Source organism: Ictalurus furcatus, chromosome 2 (genome assembly GCF_023375685.1).
Source record: "Ictalurus furcatus strain D&B chromosome 2, Billie_1.0, whole genome shotgun sequence".
In the NCBI taxonomy this organism is placed as follows: Eukaryota; Metazoa; Chordata; class Actinopteri; order Siluriformes; family Ictaluridae; genus Ictalurus; species Ictalurus furcatus.
The window spans coordinates 31,475,579-31,491,348 of record NC_071256.1 but is presented as its reverse complement, the minus strand read 5'-3'; the positions used below and the strand labels follow the sequence as shown (position 1 = coordinate 31,491,348).

Genomic DNA, 15,770 nt, shown 5'->3' with positions numbered 1-15,770 from the left:
TCGAACCTAATATAGTTTTCATAAAATAATTACAAATGCATGCCATACTTCTTTAACATGTTTCGTAAATAAAATTCTGCCAATTCTAGACATTTACAGATCTGTTCTGTCAGTCGTCATCACACACATTCGCTACTGGATTGGGTCCAATTTCAACTAGAGTTGATGTGTGAGGAATGCAGTGGGACTGGAGCAGAAATTTGAGTATGTGTGTTATGGCTGAGTGAATGTGATGGAAACGTAAAATAAAAAGAGAGATAGAGAGCGTGGCATTATGTGACAGTGGATAAGCCTGTCTAAGCCTATCAGTGGCTATCTATCTCAGTGCTAATCAAAACAGGCATCCCAAATTCACACAGACACAGGTGTGTTTTGGGTTTTGCATTTTGCTTTTTGTCTTCGTAGGATAGCTGTATAGTGGGGCATATTCATAATATCTGTACTCTACAATTATGTTGTTTTTGGATTTAAACAGATATGTAATAATATTAATAAGGACAAAATGGATAAAGTTCTGACATTTGGGCATATTTACTAAATCTTATAAGGAGGCTCAGATTTGAGGTCTCTTAAAATAATTTGGAATTCCAGAGATGAAAATCTCCCCAGATTGCCCCAGTGATGCGGAATAACATTGAAGTAATACAAGTTAAATATAATATATTTCCATGTGTTCTTGTATTGTATTGTAGGTTCCAGAAGTCATCCATGGGTACAGCTCCAGAGAAAAGCCATTGGACCCACAGTCAACAGTTCCCAAGTCCCTCTCTCGGCCATGCTCACCTCCACTAGGAGCCAGTACGAGCTCGGTGGCTTCCCCTATCCCCTTGGCCTGGAGAACAACAGCACAGGTGATTTCAAAAAGATTCTTTTAAGCAATTCAATTAAAAGTGATGAATTTACATAATCCGTGTAATTCCGTTATGCATTCTTTAACTGAAAAAGTCAACTGAAACACCGAATGCCTTGCACTTTTAACAACAGCAAACCTGCCAACCAGCATTTTGAGTAGGAGCTCCCAATTTTATCATGGGAGTATGCTGATAATGGTACTCTAGTTATCACTCAAAAATACACCCAAAGAGCATCATTTGAATCTGGAATGACTGACAGTCGCATAGGTGTTTTGAACTTTCCAATATTAACTGACATGCACTAGAAGCCCCGCCTCCTTCCCCATATCACTTTAGTAATCGTTTGATCAGTGCTCTCATCTCAACTTGATTTTTCTGTTTGAATAATGCACCGATGTGGCACCCTTGCTTTCTGTTAGGGTCAACAGAGAATGTTTTGAGTTCATTAATATGAAATAAATCTATAAATCTATGTTCAGCTTTGTTAACATTAGTATTAGGGTGGTTATTGTTTCACAGTTAGTAACGGTGTATGCTCAGACCTCACCTCACTCCAATTGTTCTCATCCATTTTGTGTCCAACTCTTCTGGACTCCGCGTAAATCATATTACATCTACTCAGTTTCTCCAGGCGGGGGATGTGACTGCACTGTAAAAGCTGTGGCTGTATAAAGCCTGGTTTATACTTGAAGAATGACCTTGCGTGCACATGTAGAAGCAGCAGCAATGCAAGTGGCATTGTTTATATACTGACTTGCATATCTTACCTACATCTGAAGGATTAAAAGCAACATCCACTAAATGGTACCTTATAGCCAAAACATCCCTATCCATCTGGATTCCAAATTCAAGCTAAGTTTTTGTGATTTCATGCACAGTGATGTTAAACAAACTGATGATTTCTGTCTCTCTTTAAAACTTTCTGCCGTCTGCGTGATTGTTGTCATGATGTGTGTCTCAAGTCAAAAAACCCTGACCCTGCATTCAAAAGTATTTAGTAATCTAGAAGATCCAGAAGACGGGGCGTCATGTTCATTTCTGAGGACATGCACAAGCAACGCTCCAAACGACCACAGGATCCAAGCACAGCAGCCATCTTGCATACACATACACATAGTTAAAAGGAAGTATAATGGAGCCTTAATCTGCTACTGTTGTAAACACCTTACATTGCTACCTCTGCTTCTATTCCTAGTATGTTTGTAACTTAATCATACACGACAGCTATTAAACGCAGAGAAGAACATGGTATTGCTGTGAGAAACTAAACAAAACAGTGATCTATGTTTTTGGCTAAGGTAGCAATGTTTTTTGGGAGGTTTTTTTGGGATGTACTGAAATTACAGCCACTGAAAACTTTCACCAAAAATAGTCAAAAATAGCACTTAGGTTTTTCAAGAAAAATACACGTACAACAGAGTGTCAAATGTAACAGTTTACAATTCATTTGAGTGAAAATGATCATTAGAAAGTTACTACGTTTACACGGACAGCAGGAATGTAATTATTGACCTTATTCTGAATAAGACAATATTGTGATTAAGGTGTTTACATGAGTCACTTTTAGAATATTCCTTTCATGTTCCTGTTTTACATGTTATAGAACATAGATCGATTAACGGGGCACGTCATTACGTCACCGTGCCACGCCGTCCGATGTTGTCTCCAGAATTTCACGTATCAGCATGCAGTTCATCTTCGTTATGGTACCATATATAGTTTTGGGTGTGTTTATTTTGAATTTTTACGAACGCTTCAGATGTGGTTAATTATTTGTCATGCTGTTCGTGCAAATAGACGACTGCTTGAAGCCGTGGGCTACATCCCAAACCGCATACTTACCTACTATATAGTAGCTGAAATACGTGTAATTCGCCTACTATATAGTACGTAAGTACGTGGTTTCGGACGCAGCCGTGCTCTCTTGTTTGCTGTAAAATGGTTGAGCACTGCCGTGTGTGATCGTGTCCTGTCGCAAAATGCGGTGAAAACTCCCACACGATGTTAATAGTGTGATTAAGGTGTGTACATGTCTGTAATACACTTCGATAATGCGACTAAAACAGGAAGACTCCACATGTCTTAATTCAATTTGTGTTTACCTCGAGTATGACCTTAATCGGATTAAGGTCATAAAAAATTGCTGTTTACATGGTAGTTTCTTAATCAGAGTATTGTCTTAATCAGGTTAATATTGGATTATTGTTGTCCATGTAAATGTACTGACTGACTACGTTTACATGGACAGCAGTAATCTAATTATTGACCTTATTCTGAATAAGACAATATTGTGACTAAGGTTTTTACATGAGTCGCTTTTAGAATACTCCTCTCATGTTCCCATTTTACATGTTATAGAACATAGTTCGATTAATAGCACACGTCATTACGTCACCACGACACGCCGTCCGACGTTCCTTCCAGAATTTCACGTATCAACATACAGTTCATCTTCGTTATGGTACCATGTACAGTTTTGGGTGTTTTTATAAAAAAATTTTTACAAACGCTTCAAGTGCGGTTAATTATTTGTCATGCTGTACGTGCAAATAGACAACTGCTTGAAGCTGTGGGCTGCGTCCCAAACCGCGTACTTACTGTCTATATAGTAGCCGAGATACATGTATTTCTCCTACTACAGGCCTATAGAAGGCAAGTACGTGTTTTCGGACGCAGCTGTGCTCTCTTTTTTGCCGTAAAACGGTTGAGCACTGCCATGTGTGTACGTGTCCTGTCGTAAAATTCGGTGAAAACTCTCACACGACGTTAATAGTGTGATTAAGGTGTGTTCATGTCTGTAATACATGTCAATAACGCGACTAAAACAGGAATACTCCACGTCTTAATTCGATTTGTGTTTACTTCGAGTATGAGCTTAATCGGATTAAGGTAATTAAAAATTGCTGTTTACGTGGTAGTTTCTTAATCACAGTATTGTCTTAATCGGGTTAATAGTGGATTATTGTTGTCCATGTAAACGCACTGAGTGAAACAGTTGAAAATGTTGCCCATAGAACTATTCCACAGTCCTGGTTTCAGTGATCATTATATTTCTAAAATAATGAAAATCTACTGTGTACAGTACATTACTACATCATACATTATATTATTACATTATTACTATCCTATTCATTATACATTACTAATCCTTATTCATCTTCAGGGATATCCAGGCTGCTACAGTAGCTCAATCTGTGTTATCGCACCCCCAGTCTCTGCAGTGTTGGAAAATCTGCTCCTTTATTTGGTCATGCATTATTCACACTGTCCAATCCCCTTGGGTATTTTCATGTCCCATGCTTTGCGTTTACAGGGTGATCTGTCTCCTCCCCCACCTTTAGTGTCAATGTTCCTGCATGAGCCAGCCCCTCTCAGCACGAACACTTAATGCTAGGTTACAGCATGTCCTTTGTTGTGTCTCCACGTACAGACATGTCTTTCTTTTTCATTGCTTTATTCTCTTTTGTCAAGGCCAGAGGCCGATTGTATTTACAACAAACACCAGAATTATTCGCATCCTGTTTTTATTCATGACTCATTTACAACACAAATTAGCAAATGACAAGAACACAAATGGTTCAAGTCTAAAACACATTAAGACAGGGTGGATGATTTAGGGCATTTGAGACAGTTTAGGCATACAGAGAGAATGCAAACTCTGGCCATGCCAATATTAAAACTGGTTTAGTTTTATTAATCATCGCAGTAGTCGGCTGAAGAGAGACACAATCAGATAAGTAATAAAACATGATGGGATGTTCTGTTATAGTGTTTCATTTCTCTTACACAATGGCAGTTTATTAATGAACAGCACATCATGCTTTTTAACCATTTGTAGTTACATTTAATTTTGTGGAACATCCACAATCCACAAAGTTAGTTCCTGACAGAGGCTTACCTTATCAGCCTCTTTTTTCTCTCCTGAAGTTAATAAGACCAAAAAACTTAGCTCATCACCTTGCCAAGAAAACAGAAAGCACCGTCTCCTTGGAAAACTTGCTGACTGTTAGGTCTGATACTGGAGACCCCTTCCATAGATGTTAAATAAGCACCTCCTAAACTAAAAACTTATACACCATATCAGTAATGATTTGTTTTTCTTTTATAAATAGCAACGCGATTTTAAATCCATTTTTTAGTAGAGTTAGATTTACGCAACGTCCACCACATGATCAAGTTGTTACTATGGAAACAAAAATGTATTTAAACGAGCACACTATTATTAAAGCTATCATTTAAATTACAGCAGGAACTACTGTCAGAGCCGCTGTTATAGAAAATGAATACAGAGAATTCAGCAGCTCTGTGGTATAATACAGTATAATAACCACTGTGACATTTGTGATTTTGGATTATTCCAGTTGTGTAAAACGGATTGAGGTTGGAAGTTCATTCCACCACTGAGGGACACACTAACTGTCCGTCAGTGGTGTAATGAACTTCCAACCTCAATCCGGACAGCAGAATCTGTCGCTATCTTCAAAAAAGAACTAAAGACCCACCTCTTCTGTGAACACGTAACTAACCCCTAAAACGCCAACTCCACATTATCCTTTAAAAAAATTGAAATAAACAATAAACCTTACTCCGGCTCTTACACCTCGACTCTGCGCACTTTGCTTGTCTAGAACTCGGTTAAAAAATCTTGTATGGTAGCACCACTTGTGTTGTTCTCCGCTTGATATTGGATAAAAGCGTCTGCTAAATGAATAAATGTAAATGTAAAACAGCAGTTAAGCCAGCAAAAATTACTTTAACACGGTAAAATATTCTTAAGTAGTGTAGTCCCCCCCCCCCAAAAAAAATACTGTTTTCAATATTTTGAGCACCCACACGCAATAAATATAGCGAAAATTGAGAACACTGAGCCTGTAATGTCTAAGAAAGTTAGAGATAGTGCTGGGTGATACAACAGAAATATCATATGATACTTGAGTAGATTTGTAATTATTAAAAATGTAAAAAATAAATAAATAAATAACATTTAAAAAACATCACCATACCAACGATATCTCCAGAAAAGTGTATTGTGTAATAATTTATCACGATATCGATATTATATCGATAAATCGCCTAGCCCTAATTAGAAATACTTTTACAGGAACTCCTCCCTGCAAAGCATTTTAAGCTTCATTTCTTCATATCTCTCTCTCTCTCGCTCTCTCTCTCTCTCTGTGTGCCCTCAGGCTTGAACAGTAGCTGGGTAGAGTTGACTGCAGTGGCTGCAGTTTGTGCCACACTCACTGGACCCAATGGCACTGAGGTGCAGGTCTCAGAACCTATCCATGTTTCCGTCCCTCTTCCCTCAGACTCTCCACTCAAATCTGCCACCAGTGTCCCCATCTGGAGGTTTGAGGACAGGACGGGTAAGCAATGATGTGAAATATTTCAATTAAATGAGCAGTGTATCAAATGTCCGTACAGTCACAGATGAAAATCAGGTTTCATACTTTCTCCGTTTTCATGGGACAGCTTCAGCTAAAATGTCTGCATTTCAGGATTCCCTTTGTGGAGGGACTAGAAAATGTTGTGTTTCAATTATATTATATAGATCTGAGAGTAGTGACAGTAGTCCGTAAACACATTTAGTGTACATGTGTAAATGTTTATATGGTGATGTTTTCTGTGAAGAGATGTTTATTTAGCATTCATAGATGGAGTCTTCAGTTTCTTCATGGCTTCATAACTCGTGTCAGGCCACATCACACTACAGTGTCATTGATTATTGTCCTATAACAGCATGCCCCTAAGCGTTATTCCTTACCTAATCAACAGCCATATTAATTGCAAAATCACTTGCATATGTCGATTCTGTAGTGAGCAGTTATGTTTACTATTTTAACCATTTTAATTCAGCTTTAATTCCGAATGATAAACACAGACTGCAGTCAGAGCATGCTCGGTGCAGAGTGCATGAATAAAAGAAGATATTCAACTACTGCAGCTGCTTGAGGTTAGAAGATCTCAGGTCATGATGGGAACACTGCTTCACAGAAGGATTGTTACACAACGCGGTACAGAGAGAGAGAGAGAGAGAGAAGGGAGGGTGTAAGTCACATTTGCAACCTTAGATGCAGGCATTCTTTTAAAGCAAAGAGGACAAGGACTGCACAGTTTGTGCTGGTTTCTTGGGGAACGTACAGTATTTTGAGACATGCTGTGGATTACACAGCATTTTTGTTATGTATCCTTCTGAAAAGATTTTCACCAAAACATCTTCATGTGGTTGTATTTTTATGATGTGAATTCATGAAATAAAAATGACTCTATATATTTATGTTGCTTTAATTGCCAATAACAGTTAAAAAAAAAAAAAAAAAAAAAAAGAAAGCATTGAAGAAGATCTAAGAAAACTTTGCTGAAAAGCACATGTGCAGAAGGCTTGCAGGAAAGCCTTCATGATTTACAGTAGGTAGCTAATGTGAGCTAGGAAGCAGACTAGAGACAGGTTGGATATAGTTGTGTTGCACATCTATGTAGGATGTAGGATGCACATTTCAGAGCCTGGATATTATCAGACTTTGTACCTAGATACAGATAGTTTATACATTTGCATGTAGTTTTTATCTTCCTGGGGGGGGGGGGGGGGTGCACGGTGACTAACACGTTTGCCTCGCACCTCCAGGGCTGGGGTTTCGAGTTTGCATGTTCTCCCCGTGTTTCATGTTAATTCATGGCTCACTTGCCCAAGCTCTGTTGAAGGGCTCTATTTGCTTGTTTGTTTAACTTAAGTGCCTGTAGATTTTGATATTTTTGCTCGTCATAGCTGATGTTCCAACTACCTAGAAGCTCAGTATTACCAGCCACTTAACAATAGTCCGTTGGTATTAGGGTGGAGTCGAACAATGATAACAACTAGTACCCAGCACAAATCATCTAAAAATACTGTGAAAAAAAGAAAAAAGAGAGAGCGCTTTGTACGGAAGAATTAACACTGATGTTAGATGTACGAGTTTCAACCCATTTTTGCTGTCACAGAAAAAAAAATCGCACAACACAAGGTTGTAAGATTTTTAGTTGTGAGTTGAGATTGGTGGTCTCAGATTAATAGGTTGTCTTAGCATAAAGTTACCTTAATTATGCTGACATTACCAGCTTACATACATGTCCCTTCATATAATTAGTTGCAAAGCTACCATGCATGCGAATAGAGAGAACAGAAAAAATATGCCAACTCAACCATGACATTGCTATTACCGTACAGAAGACCTTTTTCTGTTAATGCTACTCCATTTTCTCCCAACGAACCCGGATCATGCCGAGTAATTTAATTACAGGTTTATCATTAGAGAATATTCATTGTATAATCTGACATTTTTACAGAATTCTACATTTTTATTGGGATCATCTCATATTGTGTTACAAGTAATAGCTTTAAAAGACTGCTGAAAGTCTAACACTGGCATAAGGCAGCACTGTCCACTATCATTAAGACTTTTTTTTTTGGAACCACAGGTCGCTCCTACTGTTAAAACCACCTACGATTGTGTAGTTAGTCATGTGCTGGAGAAGAGCAACTGTAGGCCACATATTATGATCTTGTATATCTTATATAACATGACTTGAGGTATAGATTCATCTTTAATTGTTTGTCATTTGCCAAATAGAATTTAGCTTGCTTTCCTGTAAACAGCTTTGATTAGTGGGAACCTGCACTAGCATTAACTTAAAGGTCTTAACATGGATTAGGTGATACATCACGTAAAATGGAGGTCTTAGTCCATCTGGCTGTTAAGCGACAGCTTAGTAAGGCGAGCTGGGGAGGAATGGATATCAATATGCAACATGCGTGGGTGGGCAGGATGTACTGGGATTTCGAGGGAAAAAAAAAAGAATGAATAAATGGACAGTCACAGCCATGTGTTGTGGGTGTGTGTACACACATGAGTTTAAGAGAACAGTCTCCCTTTGAAGTCTATTTGTTTTACAGACAGTAGAGAGCTTAGCCTCCAGTGTGAGGGAGGCAGGGTTGCATGACCTGTTCTGGGAAAGCCCCCTACTTCAGGGACTGAGCAAGGGTTGCATGATTTAAGGACATACATCGCACCCAAGTGGCCAGACTTTAGCATGGCAGCTGTACTAGATCTTTTAATTTGCCTCTAAGGACTTGATAAATTGACTGGTGGAGCTTTCAAGATATAAATTATAGCACAGCATGTAGCTGAAAAACGGCCAGCAGAGATTGAAAATGAGACGACCTTAAATAACTGGGAGAAGGAAATAAATTTGTAAAGCATTAAGGATTTTTTTATATATATAAAATGAGAAGTTTGGAAAATGAGAAGTTTGGAACACTGGCACTTTTGCCATCAATGGTCACTATTTGGGTTGCATCCCACTATACTCACTATATCGAGTTTTGATGTAATGTTTTAAGTTAAACGCTACCATTTGGCACTAAACTGAAAGGAAAGAATATTAAGCGCTCCTTCCCGCCCTTGCATCAGAACAGCCTCTATTAGAATTTTTAAAAACCTAAAATCCATAAATAACGTAAATATTTTGCTTACTTACCCATGGTACTTTTATATGTACTGTAAGTCTCATTTTCATAGGCTTACATTAAGTGATCCTGGTTTAAAATGATGACAAGAATAACAACCTGCAGGTTTTCTATACAAATTATTAGAGAGTTTGTTCAGTGTATGGTTTGAACTTCTATATGGGATCTCATTGTGTTTATCCATGTGTGATTGTCCTACAGGTCTGTGGGTTAGAAGTGGTGCAGGCTACATTAAAAAAGATGGGTCTCACATGACCTGGAGTTTTGTGACTTCACATTTAGGATACTGGCTTGCAGCATTTCCATCAGCTGGAGGTGAGCTCTGCTTTGCCCTCTACATTGACATACAGTACCAGCCAAAGCCGTTTAGTCAGATGTTTGTTCTCTATTAAAAATATAAAATGTTAGTGTTACTGGAATGCTGCCAATGTTTGATAAATTACACTTGTCACAATATTTGTAATGGAGCTAGTCAAGACACTTGAGATTCACACTAAGCTGAGGAGGTAAATCATGACATTATGTCCTAATATCCTAAAGATGCCATACATTTTTAAAGGAGACGATAACAACATAGTATTTTCATATTTCTGTTCCAGGCTCAGTGCTGAACAACTCCGGCCTGAGAGATATCACCACATACCACACCATCTTCCTTCTGGCAATTCTGGGTTTTATGGCACTACTGGTTCTCATCCTGCTCTGCTTGTTGCTCTACTACTGCAGGTATTTGGGTTCCAACTATCCATGTTGAACAGACCGAACCACATAAGCCAAAACAGATTAATGAACCTTTTTACTTGGGGTGGTCTTTAGCTAGCTGTGAGGCCACCTGTACAAAAGCATAGCTTTAGGATTGAAGTGGATGCAGTACTACTAGTTCAAGGCCACTTAGGGTTATACTTTCTTTTTTATATATGCTATATGGACAAAAGTATGCAGCCAACTGACCATCACACCTATATTTGGGCCTTTCCCAATCTGTTGCCACAAGGGTGGGAGCACACAATTGACTAGAAAATATCTGTATACTGAAACACTTTTGGTATGAATTAGACCACTGATTATTGATCAGGCCTTCTTGCCTGACATCAATACCCATCCTAACTAATGTTCTTATGGTTGAATGAACAAAATCCCCACAGCAATGTTGCTTCCCAGAAGAGTGGAGGTGGTTGTGACATCAAATGGGGGGTGGAGGCTATTGAAACACCAACTCCTTATTAATAGACATGATTTTGGAGTGGAATGTTCAACAAGAACATGTAGGTGTGATAGTCAGGTGTACACTGTGCCAATCCAAACTCAGTAGTATTTTATCTCATGTTCACATTCTTTTTCAGGAGGAGATGCCTGAAACCCAGGCAGCATCGCCGTAAAATGTATATCGCGTCTACTCTGGAGAGCTCCAAAAGGGACCAGGGTACATCCACTTCTCACCTTAACCTCATCAGTGGTGGATGTTTGGAGACAGCTTCCTCCACTGGAGATGGTGTGAAATCAGACCTGTCCTCTACGAGGGACTTGCACAGTTCACGGGAAGGCTTTTTCAGGTGCAAGCAGCACCATTCCAAGGGGAACAGCAAGCAAGGCGAGAGCTTCCCACTACATGTTACCTGTTCCACCAACACCAATAACTTAGACCTTCTACGAGATGACCATGGCGGGAGTTATAGTTTAACAGATGATTCTGATGACCGTAGGAACCATTGTCATCCCCATAATGCCAAGGACAATCAAGGTTATACATCTGATCCTCCTTCTCCCCCACGGTTGCTTCCATTTGCCGGTCACTACCAGGAGCAAAGACGGGACAGCAAGCCCCCAGAGTACTCGGCCTCTCAGGCTGTTGATAACTTGAACAGACCTGTCTCTATGAATGCACAGCCAGGCCAGCTCATCTTCTGCCATTCCATGGAGCAAATGAAGGACAGCATGTACCACAGTGTTGTTCCCACCTTAGTCATCCCAGCACATTACATGCGCCTCTCCACAGATCTGTCATCCATGGAACAGGCTGTGGACAGGCAGCAGCAGCTGCAGCATGATATGGAGACTATTCAGGTGAGCATGACATTACCTCGGCAACAAAGTCAACAGCAGCAGCAGGATGCCAAGCTGCAGAATGAGACAGAAAAAGCCAGCCAGCAAGGAGAGGAGTCAGAGGATCAGAACTGGAGTTCAGAGGCCTCCTCCGGCCCAGTCCACATCCCTGTGCTGTTCAACGAATCCACCATGACACAGATGAATGGAGAGCTGAAGGCTCTCACAGAGAAGAAACTACTGGAACTTGGTGTAAAACCTCATCCTCTAGCCTGGTTTGTGTCCCTGGATGGCCGTGCCAATTCACTTGTTCGGCACTCCTACATCGAGCTGGGCAACGAGCCTGTACGGGCACCCCAGGATCACCATGCAGAGACATACCCTGGGAATTCAGGAAGGTCTTCTCAGAGAAAAAGCAAAGTGGAAAGAAAGGCAAAGGAAGTTGGTGAACGAAAAACCCATGGCAAGATCTACTCTAAGCTCCCAGTCATTGACACCACCAAACCTAGCACCAGCAGTGAGAGCCACACAGCCACCTACTCACCAGAGGATGGCTCCATGGCACCACTACTTGATGACACTCCAGAGTCCCGGGGTGGAACATTTCCTCGTAAAGGATGCAGTCGAGACTACAGTGCCCACAGCAGTATCAGAGAAGACCGCAGAGATCTAGAGACCAGCCCAGACGATGATGACAATGATGGAGATGACAAGGACGATGAAGGCGAGAATAAGAAGAGCCCATGGCAGAAGCGTGAGGAGAGACCACTCATGGTGTTCAATGTCAAGTAGTCCCCACAAGCACAGATTAGTTCTGTCATGGACTCTGCCGGTTTCCTTGTCCGGCGCTTCTACATTAAGTAGGGCAGCATTATATTGCAGTCAAGGATCATCATGGTACCTTGTCTACACATTTGCCTCTCATTGCGAGTCTCTTGACTCCTCCATGGACAAAAAACATGGATGCGCTGTTGCTTTCTTGTGTACCAGTTTACAGAAGTAGTCAGAGGTGGATCACCACCAGTACAGACAATATGATTTTAACAGTGACTTGCCTCTATTTGTCAGCTAGTACTTAAGGCTCATATTCTCATGAATGTCCTGCAGGTAGAGTATTTTCTAGGATGTGAACACCACTAAACCAGACTATCACATTTTTAAGCCTAGTTTATTTCTTGAAATAATTTGCTGTGGTTAACTTTCAATGTCACTACCCTGAGGACAATGTTTCTTCTTCTACCACTAACTTGTTCACTCTACTGGGAATGACTATGAGCCATTTTTAAATGGACACTTAAAGAATTTCTCTAAAGAGTATGAAAGCCCAAAAATGATTAAATGATGAAAAGACATATGGACTGAATTGTGGAAGGTCTGGCAGTTGCTTCTTCTTTTTTTTCTTTCTTTCAATCTTTTCAGGCTTTCAGGAAGGTTTGGTTTTTATATGATTGGTAATAAAATAGAAATATGTGTGTGTGTGTCTGTATCAAACCTTCACAAAAAGGAGTGAAATATTGCTGGGTTAATTTGTTTACTCTAAATATGACTTTCCATTTAATGCCCCTGAATTTGCCCTTTTAGAACCTGCATTTGCAACCTGTTTTGTGTAATCAATTTTACATTTCTGGAAGGCTTTAATTTTTTTTTTTTTTCAACTTTACTGACTTTACTGTGTTATTCTCTGACATCCAACTGAATCCATAGGCGATACCCTTAGCCTCATAGAGGAAAAGGTTTCTCAGTACTTTGGATGATTAACAATTCTAGCTAAAGGGATCTACTTGGGGAAAGGCAGCCCCTTTGTTGCAGAACTATACATTGATATTTTAATAGTATGTGTCCACTTGCCTTGCCAATTATTTTTGCTGCATGCAATTCATTTTTTCCGATAGTACTGCTGCATTTGCACTGTGCAGCAAAAAATGGTTTGGTGTACTGCAGCAAAAGTTCAATGAAGCTGAACTGCATGCAAATAGTTGTGGCCACCATGTTGTATTTGGCCAACCAGGGGAAGACATTTCATTTGCAATAATCAATTCCAAGTAAATGCCAGAGCAATGCCAGGGACAAACAGAGAGAAGCCATGCAGCAGCATGCAACCATAAAATGTGGACATGTAGTGTTTGTGTTTCCCAGAGGGACAAACCAAGAAATACTTCAGCATGCTAGGTGGAACCTCGTTGTCTAAGAGTTTAATTCGGCAGAATTTTACTTTTGTTGTCTCATATCAAATCTGCTTTTGTACTGTCCAAGAGCTGTATGCTATGACAGGCCATAGTATAAAGTCCAAATTTGTAATATTTTCACATCCTCCATAATAATACTAAGATTAATGGTTTAATTTAACTTGTGCAGAAGCAATAACCATGGATGATATACAGCTGGTGTGGCATGGTATTTATACACACTTTTTTACACACACATTTATATTTATGTGTGTGTGTGTGTGTGTGTGTATATATATATATATATATATATATATATATATATATATATATATACACAGCCAAAATTCCAAAAAGTTGTGTAAAATGTAAATAAAAACAGAATGTAATGATTTGCATATCTCATGAACTCATGTTATGCACAATAGAAAGCATATTAAATAACTAAACTGGGTACATGTACCATTTTAAGAAAAAGAAAAATAAGGTAGTTTTGAATTTGATGGCCGCAACATGTCTCAAAAAGATGGGGCAACAAAAGGCTGGAAAATTAAGTGTTACTAAAAAGAGACAGCTTGAAGTTAATTGGCAACAGGTCAGTAACATGATTAGAGTGACTTAGAGAGACTCTGCCTCTCTAAGATACTCTTTTTATACCCAATCATGTTACTGACCTGTTGCCAATTAACCTAATTAGTTGCAAAATGTTCTTAAACCTGTTCCTTTTTAGTAACACTTACTTTTCCAGCCGTTTGTTGCCCCGTCTCAACTTTTTTTTTTAGATGTGTTCCGGCTTTCAAATAAAAAATTACCTCATTTTTTCTTAAAAATTGTACATTTCCACAGTTTTAACATTTGATATGTTTTCTATGTTTCTATATATATATATATATGTGTGTGTGTGTGTGTGTATATATATATATATATACACACACACACATATATATATATATATATATATATATATATATATATATATATATATATATATATATTAATACCATGCGATTCCAACTGTATGTCATGTATCAATGCAAAAATATATACCAGCTCATTTTCCCAGAGGATGTGACATTTATTGATGGCTTTGATATAGCAGGATAAAGCTGCACTAAATCATTTTAATCATCAACTTCTCTTTTTCCCCCCTCAAAATGACCTTCCTGGCATAGACTGAAGTTGGTCTAAATCAATTACAGACCAGCTTGTACCTGGCTGTGATTCTTGCACTTGGCATCAGAAGACACTTGTAATGCACAACTAAGTTTCTTCACTTTTCAAGAAGTGTTCTCCCAGTTTTGCAATTTGGAATGGTGATGCATGAATGAATTTACACTAGAGGAAGTTTATCAGGTATTTTTTTTAACATGTTTAAGTATTGCTTAGTCAAGCGTGCTTACTAAACTTTGTGAACCACTTGTTTAAAAGCACTATAGTAAACTTACGGTTTTACTTTGGCATCGTGTTATTTTGTCTGTTTCCTGATCATGACATTATCTTACTTGCAAGATGTACTAATCTCTTAAGTGTTTCAAATAATTGAAGTCATTATGAGAAACCATTTTGAATTTTTTGTTTGTTTTTAAATATCACTCTTTTTAGAATATAAATTAGTAAACACTACCCATAGCATGCCAAAGTTCATACTAAATGAAGTACAATTGATGTACTAACATCCTGTTAGCTTTCCTGTCACACTCAGTCTCTGTTGTTGCCTATAAAGTGCCTTTCTGTGTTAGACTTAGCCCCAGTCTTGCTGAGTTCACATAATTATGTGTTGTTCAAAATGACAATCTGACATACAGGGCCAGTTTTCCACTTCTGCACTGTTATTCTTTTTGCTTCAGCAAGGCATATCCTGTGTCTAATAAACCAGCCTGAAGATATTTTATTTTATATTTCTGGACTATTTTCTGATCAATAACTGCTCAAATAAACCAGATTCCGTAACACAACGCTAAACACATTTTGACCTTTTGGGGTTTTTTGCACTTATGGAGAAAGGTTATAATATTTATCCCTACAAAAACAACAAGAATAGAAACCATCGCAGAAATTCTAATGCTTTCCACTACAAATACCATTACAGACCATCAAGTAACCATTTAAACCATTACTATTATTGGCCCTTAATAGTATCCACTAGACATAACATGCCACCAATAGAAGGCAACAAATTACCAGTAGAGGCCCACAGGGACCATT

The 15,770-nt window shown here is 38.8% G+C and overlaps 1 protein-coding gene across 1 annotated transcript in view; it reads left to right on the top strand.

Moving 5' to 3' along the window:
- Positions 1-13,829, top strand: part of fam171a2a (family with sequence similarity 171 member A2a) — a 55,599-nt gene extending 41,770 nt beyond the window's left edge. The window contains exons 4-8 of the mRNA XM_053614589.1: positions 693-851; positions 6,041-6,220; positions 9,559-9,672; positions 9,957-10,083; positions 10,701-13,829. Coding sequence (XP_053470564.1) covers positions 693-851; positions 6,041-6,220; positions 9,559-9,672; positions 9,957-10,083; positions 10,701-12,192 — 2,072 coding nt within the window. The 3' untranslated portion in view covers positions 12,193-13,829. The remainder of the gene's footprint in view (positions 1-692; positions 852-6,040; positions 6,221-9,558; positions 9,673-9,956; positions 10,084-10,700) is intronic.
- Positions 13,830-15,770: the final 1,941 nt, after the last annotated feature.